Source organism: Colletotrichum spaethianum (genome assembly GCF_022836535.1).
Source record: "Colletotrichum spaethianum MAFF 239500 DNA, contig31, whole genome shotgun sequence".
In the NCBI taxonomy this organism is placed as follows: Eukaryota; Fungi; Ascomycota; class Sordariomycetes; order Glomerellales; family Glomerellaceae; genus Colletotrichum; species Colletotrichum spaethianum.
In genome coordinates, this window is record NW_026054801.1 from 493,921 (window position 1) to 517,398 (window position 23,478).

Here is a 23,478-nt window from a genome sequence, read left to right on the forward strand (position 1 = left end):
TGGCCGTACTGTCGAGGTCAAAGGCCCGCACAGCGGATGAATGGCTTTAGCAACGTGCTGCGCTTCAATTTGACGGGACAAACAAAATCAGCACGACCGACATCTACACTGCTCCCTTTCTCATCTCGATTCCAACCACGCCTTGATTTAACCTTGACCCTGCCTCTAACCATGACAATGGCCACCTCCGATATATTGCGGTTCATCAGCGTTCTCACATCCGCCATCCACACAGGTAATCAAGCCCCTGTCTTCCCCTCATTCTCGTCCGTTTGCTTGTTGAATTTGTTCAGGACAACAGGCTAACTTATGCTTGTCTCCCACTTAGGCAGCCAACTCAGTCTCTCATTCGTCTCTGGGGCGGCCCTCCTGGCTTCTCCGAATGCCGACGAGGCAACCCTTCTCACGCAGTTCAGGGTCACTTTCCGTCGGGGCTTCGTTTTATGTCCCCCGTTCGCCGCCGTCGCCACCCTGGCCAACCTTGTCAATGCCTTCATCAGCTGGCAGTCTAATGATAATGGCGGTACCGGCATGGCGCTTCGCTTCTTGCTGGCTGGGCTGTGTACGGCAAGTCTCGTCCCTTTCACACTACTGTTCGTAGTTCGCAGTGAAGGTCTCCTGTTGGAGAAGGCGGCCGAGAGACCAGGAGAGGAGAAGGCGAAAACGCCATCGTCTGCTGCGCGGACGAGAGATTTGATCAGAGAGTGGGCTCGGCTCAATTACATGAGAACCTTCTTCCCGCTGATTGGGGCACTCGTCTCTTACAGTGCTCGGTAGGGTGCAACAAAAGAGGGTTTGTCATCGACAACACCCTCGGTCAAGTCTCTGGAGGAACCCGTATCACTTCGAGTGTCAATGAGTCCCGAAAAGACTCAAAGCATTTCCGCCCATTTCCACTCTTGTTGCAATCAGTTCATAACGAAACATCATTTGCATATTTACCTCTCACTAGGTATCGCTACTAGCACTGTATGGGTAGGAATGTAGTTATTTTTATTACAGTCAAACTCTGTAGACAATCGAGGTACATCTAAAATTGTTGGATCCTGTAGGGAGACTGTAGCTTATCGGCTCTGCCTTGCATTGGCGTTTGCACAGTAATATCGGCACTCATAAGGCTAAGCTTTATCTAGTGTAGACCAGGGCTGAATTGTGGTGCATATCGGTCTAAAAAATTGAAATAAAGTATAGTCTATCTCGTGTGCACGTCAAGGGTTGATGGACCCCAATTCCGGCATGGCTCAGGACTCGAAATCCTGCTTACTCTGAAAAGATAATTTCCCGAGTAATTGGCTATGTCAAAGGTTCTTGGCAGTAGATTCAATCAACCTACCCTGCCCTTGGGCCTTGTCAAAAATAAGATTCATTGACACTCGATGTGCTTTGTATCTTTACTTTCATTTGCATTGGAGTATATATATGTCGTTACTAAAGTCGATGTACTGTGATTGCAGTGGCTTAGGCAGAATAGAGCGAATGAACCACGCTGAAGTAAAGTTTCGCTACGGTCAGCCACTTCCATTTGCTTTACCCACTTCCTCCCATCCCTCTCCATTAGTTCACCAAACCTAAACCTAGCAGTAGCTCGTTCTCAGTCGCCTTGAGCAGCGCCGCCACCGACTCCTTATCGAAATACGCCTCGTTGTACACACACTGCAGTCTCATGGCGCCCTGCAACGTCCACAGATGCAACAAGATGTCCGGTGAGTACAATGTAATGCCCACCCAGGCATCCTCCACCTTTACCTCTGTCTTACTTCCCGTAGCGCCTTGGTACGACGGTTTGATGTATGAGTCCATGATACCAAAGCTGGACAGCCCTAGCGAGCTAGGCGCCTCCGCGCCTGGCGGCGGCGAAGTCATGATCGCCACCATTTCGTTACCCCAGAAGCTTGGCAGGGTGCGCAGCAGACCGGTCTGGTCCGGGTCGCGATACTTCTGCTTGGCAAGCTGGGCCGTCTCCACGAAATCGTCGGTCAGGGTGAAGACGGCGGGGACGGGGACGGCCAGCGCACCGACGAGGGCGGTTGCAGGATATTTGGACTTGTCGACCCATTTGCGAACGTCATGGATGGTGACGGCGCTTTGGATCGTCGCAGTTGAATTGACTTGTTTGCGCAGAGCGGTGGAGACGGCCGCTTGCACTGCCGCGGTGACGGTCAAGCCTAGCTCTTTGCATCTTGCTACGATGCGTTTGCTTTCCTCGACACTGAATGGAGCGTAGAGGATTTTTGGGTCTCCACATGGCTGTTTTGTGTCGCGGTTGTGTTGAAGCTTCACACCCGCGAAGCCGGCCATCCAGCTTCCCAACATGGACTTGAAGGTGCTTTTGTTTGCGTCCGTCACGGCAGAAATGTCGGCAAGGAAATTGAGCGGAGGAACCAAGTGCTGGGCCTCATTACCGCCGAATGTAGGGCCCTCACGGGTGGAAGCGGCGTCGGCCAAGGCTTGGATGAGGTTGCTCATGGCAGTATAGGCACCGATTCCGTCGAGATGAGTGTGAGGGGCCAAAAGGTAGAGCTCTTGTGTCTGCAGCAGGACGTGGAGGACAGCACGTCCGGTGAAGTTTCTGATGGGGAACATGTCGCGGGACGTGCTGGGAGTGTCGTGGAAGTGCAGAGTTTCTTCAAGCCAGGACTCGAGCTCCTGCTCGTCAGCAACGGTGTAAATCCAGCGATTGTCTCGAACGACAGCCGACAAGCAAGGATTAATGCCGCGCAAGTTTTTCCACGCGGTCGGAATGACTTTCCTCAGGTCGAGTCCAGTCGTCTTGATCTTGGCCATGACCGAGATATGCCAGTGTTGGCCATCAGTTGCACCCACTCCTCCCTCCCCGGCGAGGCCGAAGAACCTTTCCATGTCGTCTAGCGACCGCTCATAGGTTCTTGACGATGCCTTCGCCCACTGCAGCTCACTATGCTCGGCTGCTACGGCCATGATGTTGCAGTAGTTTCGTTGTTGTCGGCGAGTTTCGGTTTGTGTGTCTTTGAATATCGAACAGTGAGACAAGCATGTTTCAACAACAGGGGCAGCATCATGATAGAGCCTGGTCAACTGCTTAAATGCTCCGAGTTGTTTATTGCGATCGGTTGTTTGGTATGGTCGAAGAGCCTATTCTGTATGCTAGGCTCAACCCCGGAGTCCGAGCGGGTCATTATGTCGCAAACCGACAGCCACCGGATCCACTGCTAAGACTGGGCGCTAGGCACACCTTTCTCTGGGAAGGATTAAACGTTGCACAGGGCTGAGAATCTGGCCGTTGAAGAGGAATGCAGTATTGGCCAGCTGAATACCTACATAGATGGATCAAATGTTTCTCGAGCAGTGGCTTGCGGTGCAGAAGGCGCCCCTCCCTCACGTCGCCCCTCGTACTGCATACCTCTCTCAGTTTGGGGCGCTCGAGAATGCCATCCCATGACTCTACTTCAAGGGCCTCAGCTGGTGATTTTGAATTGGCAGTGCAAATGCAAGCTGGCATTGTGGCTTTCTTATATGAGTGATAAGAGCTGTTTTTTTGGTATCTCTTGGTAGTCCTGAGTGTATGTTATGTGTTCGGTTGTAGGCTGAAAAAAAGACTCGCATGATTAGTTAAGGGGGTGGCAAAAACAACGTGGACGCTCTGGTAGCCGCCCTTGCAAAAACGGGGGTTTACTCCAAGTACATTCAAGTGCCTATTTCACGGTTTTGCCCCGCAGACCATCATCGCTTCTTAATAACAGTGACTTTTTCCCCTCTGCTTCAATATGTGCCTATCTATTCGCCACCTGCGTGTACGTGCGGGCTAGTGCTCCCTAGAGCATCAATCCGGGTTTCCCCGGCGGGGGTGAGGTGAGACAACCAGCCCCCTCCCCAGCCCTATATGTTGTACCATGTCAACCATTCCAAAAGCTACAAAACCTAACGCAGCCAGTAATAACCCGAGGTGATGGTCGTGCACGACAAACAGATACCCTTACCAATGCTAAGGTTCTCGCTTCACCAACTGCAATAACCCAGCATCTGCAAAATAAGCAGCTTTGCTACAGTGGTACATTAGTGCCAACCCGTCAACTATCGGCCTAAAGTCAGGCCGAGTCAATTACATGCCGGACAACCAGCGCAAGTAAACACCAGTCATCCCATCGAGTGCCAGATGACCCCCATTTTGCCAAGACCTGAGATACACATTTTGACTCCAAAAACGCCTTATTTATAGGCATTCAATTGGACAAATACGCCTAGGGAATTTTGAGCATTGAATCTGATTGACTTCACCCCGCCCTTAGCAAAAATGGAGTCATTTGGCACTCGATGGGATACCACTACAAACCTGTTATTTACGCTGCATAACTAAGAGCAAGGCCTCAAAGACCTTGATATGTAATAATAATGAAGGCTATGCAAAGGTTGTGTTAGCTAAAACAGTGAGCCGTCTTTTCTCTAATGACAGAATCCTGCCAAATGTTTTGAGCAAAACAATAAGTTTAGAGTAAGTGATTCTGTGTGCCTGTGCCTGTGAAGTACAGGGGGTAGAAAGGAAGGTCCTTTTGTTCACTTCCCAGCTGTCTGGATCACTGACGAGATGACTTCGGTTCGGGCGAATACAACAGCGTACCGTGTGCGGCAGGGTGGCTGCTGACTGGCTTTGGCCGCAGTCTCTAGCTGCAGGCTCCTTGGGCGTATCTCCGCCCTCATGCATGTCAGCCGCACGATCTGGTGGCGGGCAGTACGCCCAAGCCGTTACATCCTGTAGCTGCCTGGATCTCCAACCCGAGAGGTTCGGGCGGACGCTGCCGTTTGATGCAGGGTCGTCTTAGCGATAGGCGGGCAGTCACTGGTATGTAAGTTCTGAAGGAGATAAAGAAGGATCACCTGCATCGATAGTGCTGCCTTATCTATGTATGTATCCTTGTAACATCACTTGAAGTAGTTAGTACTTTGCTACTGTACTGGGGCTGAATAAGCCTTTCTTCCGGTCCAGAAACCTTACTGAGATGCATGTAGAATCCTTCCCAAATTAATCCACATAGTTTAACATCCACAAGGATTTGAAAGGCCATCTTTTAGTGATCCCCATGAAGAATCCTTCCCCAATCATACTAGCCTATCAGATACCTGGTTTTACCTAAAAATCCATGTATTCGAGAGGTACAGTGGCTCACATTGTCAGACCTCGACAGGGATACCAAATGCTGACCATCGCCTTCTCAGCCCGAAATGCCTCTTAGTAGCAAATTAGGGAATTTATCGTGAGCCAGTGGGGCCACAACTGAGACCTAGAACTGACAGTCGGAAGTGAGTAATCGTTTAGGATTCGGGCGGAAATAACTCAACCACCCTGCTTCCCACGCAACCCCGCATACCACGCAGCCCAACAACGCGTCACCATAAAACCTACTCCTCTTTTCTAACTATCACAACATCTTCTATTCTACCCCAAACAACGCCATTTTTTGAGGATATCTTTTTTACTATAAGATGAAGCAGTATAGTGAACATGAGCTGCAGCGGGCACTTTGGGATATTGCTGACGGGCTTAGTATCCGCGGGGCAGGTCGCAAATGGGGCATCCCAGAGGCGACTGTACGACAACGTCTCCATGGTACCCAGTCTAGAAATACTGCCTTTGGTAGACTGCAGCGGTTATCTCAGAACCAGGAAGGTCTACTTGCTGAGTGGATATCTAAGCAGGCTGCCCTAGGCTCTGCGTTTTGCCATCAGCAAGTCAAAGGGCTGGCTGAGCGCATGCTGGGCGATGGGCAGCGACCACTTGGGAGGAAGTGGATGCAGCGATTTCTTCGCAGAAACCCATCTATCAGAACCCAGCGATGCAGGGCAATTGACGCTAGGCGAATTAATGGGGCAACTGCTGACATTATCCAGGAATGGTTTCATCGCCTTGATCTGCCAGCAATCCTGCCCATCAAGCCAGCTAATAGATGGAACATGGATGAGACTGGTATCCTCGAGGGCAAAGGAAGCAATGGGCTAGTACTAGGATCGTCAGAGACCAAGTATATCCAGAAAAAACAGCCTGGATCGCGGGCATGGGTATCTCTGATCGAGTGCGTCTCTGCCAGAGGACGCGCACTTCCGCCTCTTGTTATGTATAAGGGCAAGTCAGTCCAGCAACAGTGGTTTCCTCTAGATCTTCAACCCTATGCTAGCTGGAAATTCACAGCAACAGAGAACGGCTGGACAACTGATCAGAATGCCCTAGAATGGCTAGAAAAGGTCTTTATCCCTCAGACTGTCCCAGAGGACCCTTCAGATACTAGACTACTAGTTCTAGACGCCCATCATAGCCATACAACAACAGACTTTCTGTGGCGATGCTTCCGGAACCACATACACCTCCTGTTTCTGCCGCCGCACACATCACACGTCCTCCAGCCTCTAGATCAGTCAGTATTCCGACCTCTTAAGGCAGCCTATAGGAAGTATCTAGGGTACCTAGATATACAAAGCGATTCAACTGTAACAGGCAAGAGGAACTTTATAGACTGTTATAGAAGGGCACGTCTAGACGCCTTGACTATCCAGGTTATTAAAAGCGGCTGGAAACACACTGGGTTATGGCCAGTTGATGTAGCGCAACCTCTATCTAGCCCTTTCGTGTCTAAGGCATCAGCCAGCCAGCCAGCCAGACAGCTAGACGGCCAGACAGCTGGGCAGTCAGGAAGTCAGCAGTGGGATGGAGCTGTATCTATAGTCCCATGGTCAACCCCGCGTAAGTCTGCTGATCTTCAGCGTCAGCTGCACCTATTCAACCAGCTTACGCAAGATACCCGAGAAATCTACACCCAACGCCACCTATTTAGAAAGGTCCAAAAAGGCTGGGACCAACAGGCCTATAGACTGACAGTCCTAGAGCGTCAGGCCCAGGCATTCCAGGCCCAGACGGATAGTCAGCAACAAGGCAGGAGAAAAAGGGTCCAGACGGACCCTAACACGACGTTCGCTAATATCGAGGATATCCGACGGGCGCAAATTGCTGCTGGCGAAGCAGAGAGTAGCACAAGTGAATCCAGTGGATCTGAATTATCTAGTGAAGCAGAAAGTTGCATCTGGGTAGGTGGTAGGGATGAGGAATAATGGATGTTGTTGATGGGTATGGTGATATTGATGGGGGTTTGGGGCTGCGTGGTATGCGGGGTTGCGTGGGAAGCAGGGTGGTTGAGTTATACGGTAACACAAGGTGCAGTATATAATTTGTAGTCAATGTCCACGCTAAAGCTTTGAGTCCGTTCGAGTCTAAACCGCTAATAACCACATCTCCAGTATACTACTTTCACGTCCACACGATATCAACGCTCATGGCCAACCAAGAAACCAGCAACAGGACGATCACTGTTGCCGACGGCCGCCCAAAACACCCATGCAAGCTCCGCCAGACGTGCGATCCATGCAGCGAAGCCAAAGTCAAGTGTGACAAGGGGAACCCGCGATGCGGCCGGTGCGACAGGCTGTCGTATGACTGCGTCTATAGCCCGGCCAGACGCATCGGCAGGCCTCGCCCCCGTTCCCGGCGCTCTCCAGACCAAGACAGCTGGGGGTGCCCGGCACGCGATGCTCGCGATGCCCGCGACGGCGGTGCCTCCGCGTCAACCAACGAAACCGTCAACAAAGACTACACGGCACCAGGACCAGCACTACCGCTCTCGGCCCAGGCTCCGGCTCAGGCCACTCAGCAACAGACCTCAGCGGTGCGAGACTCAAATCTAATTTTTGACGAGTTCTTGCTGGATTGTCTCTCCGATGAGAGTCGCTGGAGCGGGCCTGCTAGTGTTAGCGTGAGTTCCAGTACCAGTGCCAGGATCAGCGACAGAGGCAGCAGCAGAATCAACGACGCCGCGCACTCCACCAGAACGAGCATGATGGACGGCCTCCTCGGCAGCAGCTTCGATAAACCCTTGTCATTAGGCATGGAAGAAATCCCGCACGATCCATACGAGTATGACTGCGCGGCTGTGGCTGTGGCAACGCTTGGGAAACTTGCCGCGGCGGGTCTCGATAGCCAGCAGTCTGCTACACCTCAGACCACTCAAGCAGCCGCGGCCGCCGACATCCTCGCTGACCAAATCCCTCATGCGTGCAGGCAGGCTGCTCGCATACTCGTGTGCCCTTGCTCGAGCGACATGGATACAGCTCTACTGGCTGCATCCCTGGCCGCTGCAATTCTTGACGTCGCCAACGCCGCCCTGCGCACCCTCAAGCCTGCGGGACATGCGCTCGACGAAGAACAACACACTGTCCTGGCACTCGGCACCATCCCTAACATTTCCCGGGTCGTCACTCTCTTCACTCATCGCTACAGCGTCACCCAAGTCGGCCGCCCTTCGGAGGCGCTACTGTTGCTCGCAGCCTCCTTAAGAACCACGCTCAAGAGCATGGCCGAGGAGACGACAAACCGTTTCCTTGACAGCGGCACGGCACGGTCCCCACGTCGAGAGACCAATTGATATGGTTATGTGTGTCCACCAAGTGAATGAACATCGGCACACAGATGGGAGTGTTGCAATATAGTGGCATGGGTTGCTTTCGCTACTATTTACTCAAATACGTATAACCTCTTTCCAGGAAACGAGCCGCGATTAGCATAAAACGTTCCTGAAGAGCCGCTGTTTGTAAGCAAGATAACACGCTTACAGCAGAGAGTTATTTTGAATAACAAGAACAATGAACCAAATTCCATTCAGCGTTGGTATTGTTGAAGCAAAGCAATTAGCAAGTGACACAAGGAATCTGGACAGCCATCGATCCTTCTGTATAGAGAACAGACTGGCTACTGTCAGAGGACTTTCTCATCAAGCGATTCAATCATGTTAATCCAATAGTTCTATTTCCAACTAATGATTGTCGCAATCAATGCATCTTCGGTGGTCCGTGATTGCCGTTAACAGCTTGGAGACAAAGCAGTAGTCCTTCTGATCAACCATTTGTCCTTTTGATTGCCTTTGGGTCCACTTAACATTCTGTGTCTTACCTCGCGGGAAACAAAAATCACAAGTCTATAACAAGGGGAAGAATTCAAATAGAAGCAGCTCGCAGGCATGAACCCTTTTCCACCTCAAGCATTCTGCTCCAACCAGGCCTTGAGGTCCGCGACTTTGATGCACTCCAGGAAGAGCGAGCTCTTGACCTCGACTGACAGTTCCCGCTTGAACTTTTCTGCCAACACCAGCGAAGTAAGAGAATCGACACCCAGCTCCACAAACGTTGCCTCGTCGGTCAGGTCAGCCAGATCGAGTCCTGTCTCTTTGGCAATGAGTTTTAGCGCGTCGCTCACGATGCCTTCTGCCGCCTCGCCCGCACTGCTGTCAACATTGCCCGCGGGGGCTGTCTCCGCTCCTTTCTTTTCTTCGTACTTTGCTGCTCCTTCAGCTTGCTCCACAACGGACGCCTTTGTCTGGATCGTGTGCTGAGACTTGACGGGTTTGGGCTTGGGTTTAGCCGTTGTCGCTTTAGGTTTGACAGGAGCGATGGCAGCATTTGTTGAAGATGCGGTGATTCTGGCGACGCTGCCCCCCGATGCCACATCCGGCGGCGAGAAGAACCTATCCATCAGGATGCGGTTGACACGGCGGAACCTCATGCCGCCCATCATGCCCACAACCGCCCCGTCCTGCAGAACATAGACGTCGCCCGAGAACATGTTGGCCTCGCTGGCCGGCTCCATGCGCACATAGCTCCGGTAGCTGCCGCCTGCAACGGCCGGTTTCGCCATGCGGCAGCTGCTCCAGCCGTTGGTGACGTAAAAATAGTCCTTGGTGTTGGAGGCTTCACTGCCGTTCATGACGAATCCGCCGACGTGGAAGAGGCTGTCGATCCAGTGTGGGGGCGTATGCCAAGTACCGTGCCTCTCGGGTGCTAATATCACGTCTGCATAGGCCTCGAGTCCGTGGATGACAACAGAATGCATACCACGGTATTTTTCCGAGTAAGTCACCACGTTCTCGAACAGTGTGTATGCCAGGCCGCGTCCTACTCGGCTGGCGGAGCCACCTGGGACCAGGGCCGTCAGTGCTTCGACGCGGCTGTCGACGAGCCATGACATCCTGCTGAACTCGGCCGCCCACTCGTCGGGGTCTTCGTAACTGACAGTCGCTGTTGCATACGGCTCTTGAGATCGGTTACCAGCGTCGTCCAAATTGTACCATCTCACAGCCGTAACCAGGTCCTCGAGGTCCATTTCGGCTTCAACTTGTAGAAGCTGCGCACCCTCTCGATTCGACATTACGACTTGGGCGTGCTCTACTACCATATCGGAAACGTTCATTGGCACCGTCCCAGTCGCTGCTGGTACCATGCGCTTATATAGGTATTCACCGACGGTCAGGGCCATATCAGCCCAAATTGACTGCAATTAAGAGTATGTTAGCATGAGAAATCTGCCGCGTGGCGGATCGCCGTCGACTTACCGAAGTCGCCACACCATGGCCGTTCATATGATGGCCGTCTAAAGCGCTCAGAAGTTCTGGATGCATCATATCCGAGATGACTACAATCTTGCCTGTGTTTTCGGTGATTTCCTCTGATACAATCTGCTGCATGGAGGACGTCCGCAAGGCAGAACCGCTTTGTGAAATTGACTTCTTGTTCGGGTTGCCATTCGGATAAGCCTTATCGAGAGTCCAGGTTCCTTCATATTGGATCCAGTAGTTCTTATCATTCCACTTGTAAGCATCAAGCGGTAAGAGGGCGTGGCACCTTTCGTACGGACGGTGGTACTCGTTCCAATTGACAGCAACACCAACACGGTGGAGTGATGCCAGAGTTTTTGACAAGGTCGCGAAGTTATCCTCATCCCGACGGAGCGATGAGGCCACCTGCGCGCCTGCAATGTAGCTTCGAACGAGCGAGGTGCACACAGGGTGAGGCCCAACTTCGATCCACATAGTCTTTTCGTCGATGATACCGAGCTCCTGGGCAGCCTCAAGAGCACCGACGAAATTGACTGGTTCTCGAGCCGCCCTGCTCAGGTACTTCTCGTTGATGGTCTTGCCATCAAATACACAAGTGCTGAGAAGTGGCGAGAGGACGGGAATCCTTGGGGTTTTGTATGTGACGTGCTTCGCCAATTGCTCAAACGGCCCCAGCATGGGATCCATCTGACTGGTGTGAAAGGCGAAGGGGACGTCGAGGAGCGTGCACTTGACACCTTCGCTCTCCAGAGACTTTCGCGTAACCTCGATGTCTTCTCGAGAGCCGCCCAAGACGGTGTCGTCAGTGCCATTCATGCATGACACCTGGTACTTTCCATCGGTAGCAATGCTCTTGATTTTGTCTACGCTTGCGCGTACCGCCAGCATAACGTGACTGCCCTCTTCACATTTGGAGACGACAAGATCTGCGCGTTTCCCCACAAGGAGGATGGCATCAGCTGCCGATATCACACCGGCCACGACCAAAGCCGCATATTCGCCAAGACTGTGGCCAATCACAGCGCTAGGTTTGACTCCAAGGAGCGACCAGAACTCAGCGAGGGCAATTTGGGTGACGACGATGGTAAGGGCCGTTGTAAGGGGAGAGACGCTCTCATCCACGGTGCTGCCTTCAATGAGTGGAATGATCGAGGGGAAGCCAAATATTTGCACGAGATGATCGAGGTATTCAATTTGTTGGCGATAGTACGGGAATGACTTGAACAATACCGCGCCGGTTTCCAAATAGAATGAACCTTGGCCGGTAAAGGCAAACGTGACCGCAGGTGCGATTGCTGGCACAGGGCGGACTTCTCGAATGGTAGGCAGGGCTGATGCTAGAGCATTTCGCAATTGAGAAACGCTGGACGCTGAGACTGCGATTCTCGAGCTGTGGTGCATTCGCCGAGCAGTCGTTGTGTACGACAGGTCGCCTAGATCGGTGTCTGGATACTTGTCAAGATATTCGACAAGGGCCGTCAGGTTGGCTTCGAGAGAAATCTTGCCTTTGGCAGAGACTACCACCGGATGGCTTGATCTGGGGTCTGAGCCGCAGAGTCTCGTTTCCGGGGCGTCCCCAAGCATTAGCGTCGTATTACCCCCGTGGGCTCCGAAACTGTTTACAACAGCATATCGAGTCTTTCCGGCTTGCTTTGGCCACTGTCGAAGATCCATGACAAGGCCAGCCTGTCGCTTCGCCAGGTCCAGCGGAATGATGGGGTTGATCGCCGTCTTAATCCCAACATGTGGCGGGATCTGCTCATTTTGGAGGACCAGCAGCACCTTGATCAGAGAGGCAATGCCTGCAGCGGCCTCCCCATGCCCGATGTTGGACTTCACAGCTCCCAAATGGAGAGGCTGGTCGGCGCGGCGCCGTGGCGAGAGGGGGGCAAAGAAGTCGCAAACCGACTCGGACTCAACAGCGTCACCAACTTGTGTTCCGGTGCCGTGAAGTTCGACATAGCCCACGTCAAGAGGATTGATACCCGCAGCTTGGGCGACCTGGGCGTAGTTGCTCTTCTGGGCCCCGGCGTGGGGCTGAGTGATGGAGGCGGCATATGCAGAGTGGTTTGTTGCACCAGCGAGGACGGTGGCGAGGATTTTGTCGTTGTCCGCAACTGCGTCTTCCAGGCGCTTGATTACAACGGAGCCAATGCCATCGGCTCGGCAGTATCCATCGGCTCCCTCGTCCCAAACCTTGCACTGGCCAGTCTTCGACAGAAAGTGACCATTACCGAGCATGGCATAGTTGTCGGGGTTCGTGATGACACTGAGACCGCCTGCGATGACGGTATCGGCTTCGCCAGCCCACAGCGCGGAGCATGCGGCGTTGACAGCAGCCAGGCCGCTGGAGCATGCGGTGTCGATATTGAAGCTTGGACCGCCGAACTTGAAGAAGTAGTTGATGCGTCCGTTGGCAAAGGCTCGCTCTCCTCCTGGCACTGCGTGTGTCCCGATGTTTTGCGCTGCATTGAGCTCGCGCCAGTCGTCGCTTGCCTGGCCGTAGTATGTGCCAACGCGTTCTAGAACCGTGGATGGCGTCCTATTGGGTACATAGCCGGACATTTCGAGCGCTTCGTAGGCGGTGACGAGGGCCAGTCGATGCATAGGGTCTGTTTGCTCTGCCTGTAACCGATTAGTCAGCAAAAGGAAAACTAAAACGAAACTTTGCGAGACTGCCTCCGCTCGATCATTGAACTTACCTCTCTTGGGGACATATTGAAGAAGGCGGCGTCGAACATGCCCGGTTGGTCAATGAAGTTCCCCCAAGGTGTAGGCGTCGAATTGGGGACTTGGCCAGACGGATCGAAATGGGCTTCTAGATCAAACCTATCGGCCGGGACTTTGGTGTGCGTATCTCTTCCTTCTTTCAAGAGGTCCCAGAAAAGCTTGCAGTCGTTGGCGCCTCCGGGAAGTCTGCAAGACATTCCGACGATGGCGAGAGCAGACTGGGCAGCTGTTCGCGGTGCACTAGGCGCGATGTTGTCAAAAGACCAATCGATAAAGTCAACATTCTTCATCGTTAGCTGGCCAAGACCCTCAGTCACGGCGGCCAATATGCTCTTGGAGACGAGAGATGGACGAAATAGAAACGCTTCACACTCTGCCGATCCACAATCCGAGACCGAGTCCAGTATTCCGCCGCTCAGATTGTCAAGGAAAATGCCACCCGTCAGAATGTCGGCGGTGATGTCTTCGAATAGCTCGCCGGCGTTGCGAGCGGGGTATGCTTTGCCCGTCTGTGGCGAGAGCAACGGCAGCCGGATGCGAAGAGAGTGGGTGCACCTGGTTGCAGACCCGTGAACGATGGACCGGACGTCTTCAGCCGTGTAGAGATGCGGAGCGTGGCACAATCCATTGTAGACAGGCATCGGGAGGTGCTTCGAGTAGCGCAGAGCTTTTGAGTGCCGGAATGCATTTTTCAAGCGAGATGGCGGACCTGTGACGCTGACAGAGGTCTTGTCAGACGCACTGATGAAGACCTTTGTCGGTGTAGGGTTGAACTGAACATTTTGATATTAGTTGCGGGATGTCTGCACTTGTAAAGAGCTGATATTCACCGATTCTCTGTTGTAGCGGTCGAGCTCCTCCTGCACCATTTCGACGGATAGACCCGTCAGCACATAAGCCCAGCTGCCATAGGTTCCGTCATGATCGCGCGGCTCGAGTTTTCCAGACACGCCGTCAACATGGATGCCCAGCCTGAAGGCAACTCTCACGCTTTCCACTCCGTTGATGGCGACTTCGGCCAAGGACTCGGAGACAGAGATAGCAGCAGCAGCAAATAACCCAATACTGAGGCCAGAGAGGGTCGTTCTAGCACTAGGGAGGTCTAGATGCAGATTCTCGGCTTCATGGTGACTACAGAGCACATCAGTACACAGTCCATTCTTGACAATCGAACGGGAAGGTCTGACCCAATGAACATGCCAATTTCCAGGACGCAGAGAAGTGCACTTTCCAACGCTCCGCCTACGGGACCTTGTCTAAAGTCGGGGTCGTCGGCGAGAGAAAGGACCGACTTGAAGGGAGGGACGAGCTTCTTCAAGTGCAACGGCAACGCTGCGACTTCGTCGCGGACTACATCACCACAAGCGTCCAGGAAAGTGGCGAGGAGTCGAAACCTCTGGCCTTTGCTATGGGTGTGGAGACGGCGAAACAAATCTCGCAGGTCATCGTTGGGAAATTCGTTGCTGAAAAACAAAAGTCGCGACGTGAAGTCGCTGAGACCTTCTGTTGAGGGCGTGGCGGTCATAGCTGTTGCTTGTCGGAAGAAAAGCGGTTGTTGAAACGATAACAATGGATGATGGTATGCAAATTAGGCGGGAGGAAACCGGGGTTTATCTCCCTTCTAAATCCTGAATCAAATAGCTGTCCTTAATCGGGATAAAAACGCAAGACACCGAGCCAGAAAGCATCGGCATCGGTGTGATAATGCTACGTTACTCGGTCCGGCCAGCACGGGAACCGACGGGAGGTAAAGCACGAAAGCCGCAGCAGAGCCCCCTCAGTTCCAAATGGACGAGGACGGGCTCAAGGGTCTTTGCTGTCCGGTAAGCAGGGAGTCACCATACAAAGTGCTGTTTTTGCGTTATCGCTGGTTCGGTCTTGCCATGCCGCCAACAGCATGGAGTGACAGACACGTATTGTCCAGACTCCATGGTTTTCCCAAAGTAGATTCACTAGATTTGATTGCAACGATACTCCATATTCGCACAAAATGATATCCCCTGTATTCGATTATGATGCGTGTTCATAGTCTAGCCTACTAACTTGCGTTGAAGTCCACCTTTCCGCTACAATGAAAGCTTTGCGCATGATATGCAACTACATACTCCTAGACATACAAAAGCCCAATCCCATACCCTACGCAGCCATATTACATGCTTTGTTGACGAACCATCGCTGCGTGCCGCCCTGTACAATGAAGCCCACCTTGCGGGTATCTGCCAGCATCCGCAAAATTTCCGTTGTAAACGGCTCAATTGCACTCTGGAGCAGGTGCCGTGGAACATCTCCGTAAATTTTACTGATAATCTCTCTCGTCGACAAGCCGGACTTGCTGTACGTGTTTCGTCCTTCATTCGACATAGTACTGTCGAGCAATGCCCCGTAGATCATCTTCTCACGCGCTCTCTTGTGCCGGATGTACTGGTTGAGCTTGGCCGGCAGCTTTTCGATTTTGACTCCGTGAGCCGGGTATCCGATGATGCAGCCTTGATCGGCCATACGGTCGAGACTCTGAAGGTACAGCGCAAGATCCTCAACGACGGAAAACCCGTGTCCAAGAACGTTGTCACCAGTGAACAGAGCGTTCTCCTCTTCGAGCAAGAAGCACATATGGTCAACGGCGTGACCTGGTGTGAAGAGAGCCTTGATAGTGGCGCCCTCGACGGCAAATATTTGACCGTCCTCAATGGCATGCTGGCCTGGGTCAGGATTGCACTTGTAAATGCAGTCTGCAAGGGTGGCATCATATGCAACGAGGTCGGGTACCCCGCCTGTGTGGTCGCCGTGCCAGTGCGTGAGCAGAACGTGAGAAATGTGGAGATCTCTTTCTTTCAAGATTTCGATCAGTCGTTCAGCCCATATTGGAACTCCCTACATGAATCGCGTCAGTACTGCTTGCCCCGTTTCACGGAAACACTCTGCCCGCCGCCTTCTTTACATACCTCGCCGGTGTCAATGAGAATTCTGGCCTTGCCGGTGCCGACGAGGAAGGTGTTGGTTCCCTGGAGCTGCATCTCTCCGGGGTTTCCTCCCATCACCCTGATGACTCGGTCCGTTACATCTTCTACATCGTCGAGGTGGGGCAATTGGCTTGCCTGAGCTGTGAGGTAGTCCTTCCAGAATTCGCGGTCAATCTTGACGTTTGCCAAAGTTGCCATGGTGTATTAATCAAGATAAGGTCTTTGGATCAACAATCAACTTATTTTGAATACAGTAGCATCAAAGTTTCAAGTGTAGTATGGCCAAACGATGGTGCCAAATCCTTGACCCTTCTCAATGAAGAAGAGTTCAGACAGAGGCACTTCCGCCCTCGCTGACGGATAACAGCAGGCAAGAACGGTGAGTTCGGTGGTCGTCGGACACCGAGCTCAGCCACGTTGGTCAAAACCCGGGCTTGCCAAGACCCTGTTCCAGCTTGCCATAATTCATGTTATTCAGGAGCCACATAGACATTTTAAGCTTCGCACTGATGGAGACTTGAGTTTTAAAAGCTTGTGCGAAGATTTTCGAGCCTGTGCCAGGTTCTGTCCGGGTAGAGGTACTGTATTTATGCAGAAATGCAGCATTGCGTCTATATTCATAGAAAAGACCCTTGCGTCGCCACCTGCTCTTACGTAAGTAGTCAGCATGGGTTTCGTATTGACGGGAAATAGAGATCAATGCATTGGTCTCTATTGCTTTTCAATACATGATCATAAACTGGTTCCTCCATCGTTAGGGTTCGAAAGCACGGCTTGGCTGTAAAAATATGTCAGTTTCGATAAATACCTCCGGTTTCTAAATAAGGCTCCTTGTAATTCCCAGAAAATCTCAAGTAGCCGAGCATTATCAAGAACGTGAGCGCAATCCATCACTTCACTCAATAGCAGGATCCAGGGCCATCACAGGTCCTAATTTAAGACAATATGCTCAAGCATTGCTGTAAACATGAACACTAAATAATTTCATGTCAAGGCATATACGAAAGATAATAATGCAATGCGATTCCATGGTACTTTGTAATTTTGTAAGATTCCATATTCTGTCTGTTCTGCGCTACTAGATCCATGGACCAAGACAACACAAGATTGTCGACGTGCCTAATTGCATCGTACAAATAGAGTACGAAACCACGCAGCCGAGTTCGTCCACTCAGATGCGCTCGGCAACAATAATCGAATTCTTCATGACCGATGCGTACGTCCTGATGTCGACGAGCTTAAGGCCGGCCTTACCCAGTAGATCATGCCACTGGTCGACAGTCCTCTCCAATGCGTTGAGCATGGTGTACATGTGCAAGTCCAAGCACGCTGACCACCAGTGCACATCCTTGTTTGGCAGCGCCATCTCGTCAATCAACAGCTGTGAGTCAGCGCTCATGGCAGCGGCCGTATTCTTCAGGATCTTAATCGAGTTCTCCTCGTCCCAGTCGTGAAGAACAGTGCGCATGTAGTAGAACCTGGCGCCTACAAACATGGTAAGCTCTTATCTCGAAGATTGATACATGAAATTATTGGGCCTACCTTGAATAGGCTGGGGCGTGAAGAAGTCGTAAGCCATAAACTCGACGCCCGGGGCAGGAACGGCCACATTGACGGTCTCGGGCAGGTCCTGGACGATGACCCTTCCAGGAAGCGTGGGATACTTTGACCTCAGGCGCTTGCTCTGGTGACCGATGCTGCCCCAATGTCCACGAAGAGTGCGCGGTCGGGGCTGACGTCGGCGGCCTCTTCGGCAAACGGAACAACGTCGAACCATTCACCGTCGCGCGGCACACTCATGAGCTTCTGGAAGTAGGAGAGCTGCTCAGGGTGCTGCTTGTAGTACGGGAACCAGTCCATATCCGTCTTGACCGATTGCTGCCACGCGCATTTGGTGCCGGGGGGAGTCTGGAAGCTTGTCTGCTGCAAGAACTCGGGGAGGGCCTGGTAAGCCGGAATAGCAATTGCGAAGCTGGGGTCTGGTCAGCCTAGGCAGTCCATCACGCGACCAAGCTCACTGGCACACTTACATGTAGTTCAAGCTACCCTCGATGGCGGGATCCGCAAGTGATTGGGTGCTGAGGTTGGCACTGAACTGGTCCTTGCCCGTCTCTGCGATGAAGCGAGTAGCTGCGAGGTATCGCAAAATGCGCCCGAGAAAGGCCGGCTCTGCGTTTGTGGTGCTTGCAATATCCGCCAGAGTCAACGGCGTCTGGCTCGCTGCGAGCATCTTGAAAAGACCAATGTCGCAGCCGGCTTTAATCATGGGGACTTCAAGAGCCTGCCGTGATGATTGAGTTAGCCGATGCCGTAAGCACTATTTCGAAACAACATGCCACAGCAAGCCCTTACCCCGTTGAACAGACGTAGCATTGTGTCGTTTGGCGTTTCCATAGCCTCGGCGGCACCCCGCAGAGAGTCCTGCATCTTGAGCCGCGCTGCCTCATCGGCGCGCACTCGATGCATACTCTTGGGCTCAGAGATGAAAGTCATTTTCTGAACAAGTTGTGGAGTGTGTATATTGTTGGAGTGATTAAGCAGTTAAGCAGTACTTTGTCAGTTCTGTAGTAGCGTGTGGAAAGGAATGTTTACGTTCCAATCAAGTGCCATCACCCGCGACGTATCGCTTATATACAACAATGAGCTAGGAATCGGGAATCGGGAATCTATCTTCGTTGTTTCGGTATCACTGCCTCATCGACGGATACCGACCGGAGTTGGATGTGCAATTCCGCCCGCAATGTCAGCGGAGCGGGGCCGGGTAAGCAAGACAACATGGAAGCCCGAATGTCACCGAGCGACTAAACACCGAGCTGAACAGCTGAGAATGAACCGAAGCTTAACAATAGCGATATGAATCCCGGCTTGCCGGCCGAACAAACAAGTATAGTACTTTTGCCACCTCGCGCTATTATTGTGTCAGTAAGCCGCACCACTGGCGTATGTCGGCCAACTCATTTGCACACATAAGGAGAATGCACCCCGCAATCTTGACAGCATTGATTCAAATCAGGACGAGTTCAATCAATACCGAGCAATGGAGATCATCATCGTCGGCGCCGGAATTGCCGGCCTCAGTGCTGGTATTGCTCTGCGCAGAGCAGGACACATAGTAACGGTTCGTCTGGCTTGTCTCAAAGAGTGTCAGTCCACCAATGCCGCATGCTGACATGCCCTGAAAGATTCTCGAGCAGTCCGCCCTGCTCCAGGAGACTGGGGCCGCCATTTCGATAGCCCCGAATGCATCGCCGGTCCTCCGCAGCTGGGGGTTCGACATTGCGCAGTCCCGTATGGTCGCCATCAAGACCGGAAGCATCCTCAACGGCAGTAACATGCAGATGATGGTGCCCAACTACTACGCGAACATTGAAGAGAACTATGGCGCTCCCATTTATGCAGTTCACCGCGTCGATCTTCATGACCAACTCAAAGCGCTGGCAACAGGAGATGATGGACCAGGGCAGCCGTGCAAGTTGCATGTTCGAGCCACGGTGGCTGACTATGTGAGCCCCACTCCCGCCAAATTGGTGTTCTCTCGGGACGTTGCTGATCATTTCCGTCAGGATCCTCTGCATGCAATGGTAACCACTGCCGACGGCACAGTCTGGCAGGCGGACTTGGTCATTGCAGCGAACGGCGTGCACTCGACGGCCAGAGACCACGTCCTCGTCACAGACGAGAGCCACGCTAGTGACACGGGCTGGTCAACTATGCGATGGCTAGTGCCGACACAGGAGTTGCTAGCGGACCCGGCTACAGCCTCTTTGGTGGAAGATTCCACCCAGAGGTACTTCGTGGGCGCTCGGGGAGGGGGCTTGGTATGGTACATGTGTAGGAAGTACGCTCTACTCTCCTCTGCCCACTACGATGTCTCCAAAAGTTTGCTGAGTTGCTGACCTCACCGGGCTGCAGCAATGAGGTCCAGAACTTCCTTTATCTCTCACAGTCATTCGAAAGCGAGAATGTCACCGAAGGCATGTACACCCCACTCGGTGAACCGAAGGGAAAGCCCCTGCTAACGTCGCTCCGACGTAGACTTCCAAGCAGGCATAGAGCCGACCATGGTAATGGACTATGCAAAGAAGGAATTCAGTCCAGCTCTGCAAGCTGTTCTTGCGTAAGTTTCAAGACACCGCGGCAGACTTTTCCCCTGAATAGTATAGCTTACAAATCTACCAGGAAAGCCACGGATGTTAGATTCTGGAAATTGGTGGCTAGAAACCCACTGTCTTCGTGGCGCAAAGATTCTCTTGTTCTGATTGGCGATGCTGCTCATCCCATGCTTCCTTGTAAGTGTCGCGTCCCGGATTTATGCTACTGTGATCGAGTTATTATCGTGTCTCATGCGAGTCAACAGTCCAAGCTCAAGGCGGCGCGCAAGCCATCGAAGATGCCGCTGTTCTCGGCATTCTCTTGGATCAAGTACAAGATAAAGCCACCTTGGATATGCGTCTCGGACTCTTTGAAAATATTAGGAGGGGTCGAGGTTCGGCAATCCAGACGCTCTCCAACTCTGGACCTCCAATGCCACAAAGCGTCCGCGATGCTGCTGCCCAGTTCCTCCCCGAAGGCACGAGCTTACAGAGTCAGGATGATGTCATCGATGTCATTTTCTCTCATGATGTCGTTGGCAAGACGAAGGAGATTCTCGAGGCGAGTGTGTCTGGACAAGATTACAAATCAAACGTAACGCAGTTTGGTGGAACAAAGTTGTAAGTCTTGTACTAGTGGCAGCTGGGTGTAAAAAGCTCCCCCACATTGGTTATCTGAATTGATCCATGACTACAATACAAGAGAACACATTTAAAGACGGCTAATGTTTGTACTTGACACGATGCCATGTAATTCGTGAGGACTAATAAGTATTTTCAAAAGAAAGGGGGAAATAACACACGTTACGAATCTCTCTCTTCAGCAACCCGGAATACGATGCGAACTAGGCAGTATAATCATCCACAGAAAATAGGTGCGGAGAAACAGACAAATGCTAAATCGTCAACCGAGACTCTTTCTTCCTAAATTGTCATAACTATTTCATATATCGTATAATTCACATGTCTTTCTTTCATAAAGCACTCAAAGTTCTTGATACTCCGCTTTCGAAACAGAAAACCTCTCGTTGAAACAGTATAAGGAGTGCACAGTTACACAAAAAGAGAGACGAGTTTCGTCTGGCTTTGTTTCTATGTCTCCAACTAGCGCTAGCCATGAGAAAAGATCATACCCCGTGTATGCTCCAGTCGTGTACGTAGTGACGAGATGATATGACGGTGCACGTTGGGGGGGAGACCTCTCGACTGCAACAAATGGGTATCCTGGGCAGTAGTCTCGCGACCGTTGACATTCCTCGCATGTGCAGCGGTAGGAGAGGTGCCGGAGGCGCCGTCTGACCCTGATGTCTCGCCAAAGCGGCGGGACAGAGCGTCGACCAGGCCTTCGAGAATACGCAATTCGCCAGCCATGACCTGGTTATGGAGAGCTCGGCCGAGTTTACCGCTGATCTGGTGCTGGCCGATAGTGATGGGTTGAGGCAAGACCCGGGCCTCGGGCGCCTTGGTGGGGCCAGCACACAAGGCGGTTGTCGGCAAAAATGGATCGTCGCCTTGGTTGATACTGGCGCTGATCATTGCCCTGTTCCAGGCAATGAGATTACCGCAGATGCTAAGCAGCGGCAGCTGCACCAGCGACTTGGCCGAGCAGGAGCAAGCCAAAATTGGACCCATTGCGGCGATGACATCCTTGTTCATGGACAGCACCGTTTCCATCTTCCGGGTCTGCGGGATTGTGGGGTCCTCTCTATGCGCACTCAGGCATGCCGAGTGGGCAATGTGCAGGGCCGTTAGGATGCGAAGAGCTGCACTGAGGCATCTCTGAGACGTGCAAAGGTTACCTTGGCGTTGTCCCGTGTGTGTCATTGCCTGAAATGGGAGAGGGAAGCCAGGATAAGCCACCGAGGACGACGACGGTGACGAAGCGGACGTAGATCGAGATGCGGGCACAGACAAAGAGGAGCCATTCGACGTCTGGTAACCTCCCGGTGAATCTCGTCTGGCTCCGAGATCTGCGTCGGTGTCTGCGTGCATGTGAATGTCTCCCGATGGTAGAAGTTCTAGGTCGGGGACATCGGGGATTTGAATGTCAGTGGAGCCCAGGTCGGTGAACTGCATTTGCTCGTGTGCCGGGTCGGCATCCGGCTCGAACATCCACGCTGTGTCGCCATCCGACAAGCCCAGGCTATCGGCTGTGGATGGGTCGAAGAGAGGAAGCAAGTCGGGTGTAAAAGACATCTGGCATGAGGACAAGTGAGCGTTGTATTCTGTTCTTGTCGGCATGCTGCGGGAACACAACAGCGCCAGGTGCAAGGATGCTCCGAGAGCTGCAGGGACACCGTCTTCTCTTATGTAGCATAGGTGCTGCCACCCCGCGGAGTATACGCCAATTTTCTTCAAGACAAGGCGTTATTATCAACTAGGTGGTATCGGGCAGGTGCTGCTGTTGGTGTTGAGTGGCTTTTGCATGCCGCAATGCCGCTTACGTGTGAAATTCGTATTCATTGGCTGTGGTCTCCAGGCGCAGCAGTCGAGGGACTTTGACGTGGACTGCTAGGCAGTCATGGACGCCCTTGCTTGTCAGCCCTTCCGCTCGTTAAGTAATGTCCTTTGTTCATGTTTCCCACCTGCAGAGAACCCTGGGGGTTCGCATCCCTCTACTGCCTTAGCTACCATATGATGAGACGGATGGATATCAGATCATGATCAGGTTGAACAAGAGGTTGAGACCCTTGGTTCCCGTCTTACACGTGGGGGTGAGCCCCTGCAGAATACTCGGTGTCCAAGATATCATTGGATAACATCCGTACCTAACATATCTCTAGGCTATGAGGGGGCTGTTGGAGGCCGCCCCCACTCTAATCAACGCAGGGGGGGAGCCAAGAGGCGGCCACGGCGGAAGGAGCCGAAAGAGATACGTACAAGCTCAGGGATACCTACATACACACATCGTGTATAACACAAGCTCTCTCCAGCCTCGGGGAAGCGCTTTCCCGACCCGATTTTGCCGCTGCCGCTCACACATCGCTTCGCAGTAAGTGAGTGGAGCTACATGGGAGCGGATTGGCCCGGCGTAGGTACCGTACTGTACGTTTGAGCCACACACACATATCCATCTACGTACCATCTCCTCACAGCTAAGCGATCTGTACGCTAGGTACGTACCTTTTCAACTTCCATCTTCCCGCTTTCGGTAAGCGGACCGAACAAGCCAATCAGCGTCATGTAGGCTGATTTATGAGCACGCTTCCACTAGGCATCAGGTCTTATAGTCATTTGGACCGATGTCAGGTCGGTCAATTGCAGGCTCGTCAATGTTAAATGCATCTGCCAACC

The 23,478-nt window shown here is 52.5% G+C and overlaps 7 protein-coding genes across 7 annotated transcripts; 3 read left to right on the forward strand and 4 right to left on the reverse strand.

Moving 5' to 3' along the window:
• Positions 1-177: 177 nt before the first annotated feature.
• ColSpa_09929 (anthrone oxygenase CPUR_05435) lies at positions 178-777 on the forward strand (the record flags this gene model as incomplete). The annotated part of the gene is made up of 2 exons (XM_049276141.1): positions 178-235; positions 329-777. 2 exons carry the CDS (start codon positions 178-180, stop codon positions 775-777), a joined length of 507 nt encoding a protein of 168 aa, XP_049132098.1.
• Positions 778-1,554: 777 nt separating this feature from the next.
• On the reverse strand, positions 1,555-2,937 carry ColSpa_09930 (loline biosynthesis cluster 1 transcription factor lolU1; the record flags this gene model as incomplete). The annotated part of the gene is made up of 1 exon (XM_049276142.1): positions 1,555-2,937. One exon carries the CDS (start codon positions 2,935-2,937, stop codon positions 1,555-1,557), a length of 1,383 nt encoding a protein of 460 aa, XP_049132099.1.
• A 4,358-nt stretch (positions 2,938-7,295) lies between these two features.
• ColSpa_09931 (sterol regulatory element-binding protein ECM22) lies at positions 7,296-8,441 on the forward strand (the record flags this gene model as incomplete). The annotated part of the gene is made up of 1 exon (XM_049276143.1): positions 7,296-8,441. One exon carries the CDS (start codon positions 7,296-7,298, stop codon positions 8,439-8,441), a length of 1,146 nt encoding a protein of 381 aa, XP_049132100.1.
• Positions 8,442-9,049: 608 nt separating this feature from the next.
• Positions 9,050-14,658, reverse strand: ColSpa_09932 (non-reducing polyketide synthase nscA; the record flags this gene model as incomplete). Its single annotated transcript, XM_049276144.1, has 5 exons — positions 9,050-10,339; positions 10,401-13,028; positions 13,106-13,906; positions 13,964-14,264; positions 14,321-14,658. 5 exons carry the CDS (start codon positions 14,656-14,658, stop codon positions 9,050-9,052), a joined length of 5,358 nt encoding a protein of 1,785 aa, XP_049132101.1.
• A 611-nt stretch (positions 14,659-15,269) lies between these two features.
• On the reverse strand, positions 15,270-16,291 carry ColSpa_09933 (lactamase-like protein nscB; the record flags this gene model as incomplete). Its single annotated transcript, XM_049276145.1, has 2 exons — positions 15,270-16,004; positions 16,076-16,291. 2 exons carry the CDS (start codon positions 16,289-16,291, stop codon positions 15,270-15,272), a joined length of 951 nt encoding a protein of 316 aa, XP_049132102.1.
• A 2,839-nt stretch (positions 16,292-19,130) lies between these two features.
• On the forward strand, positions 19,131-20,809 carry ColSpa_09934 (FAD-dependent monooxygenase OpS4; the record flags this gene model as incomplete). Its single annotated transcript, XM_049276146.1, has 6 exons — positions 19,131-19,211; positions 19,276-19,911; positions 20,040-20,085; positions 20,147-20,210; positions 20,273-20,382; positions 20,451-20,809. 6 exons carry the CDS (start codon positions 19,131-19,133, stop codon positions 20,807-20,809), a joined length of 1,296 nt encoding a protein of 431 aa, XP_049132103.1.
• A 485-nt stretch (positions 20,810-21,294) lies between these two features.
• ColSpa_09935 (uncharacterized protein) lies at positions 21,295-22,425 on the reverse strand (the record flags this gene model as incomplete). Its single annotated transcript, XM_049276147.1, has 1 exon — positions 21,295-22,425. The coding sequence occupies one exon, from the start codon at positions 22,423-22,425 to the stop codon at positions 21,295-21,297; it is 1,131 nt and encodes a 376-aa protein (XP_049132104.1).
• Between the last annotated feature and the right edge of the window lie 1,053 nt (positions 22,426-23,478).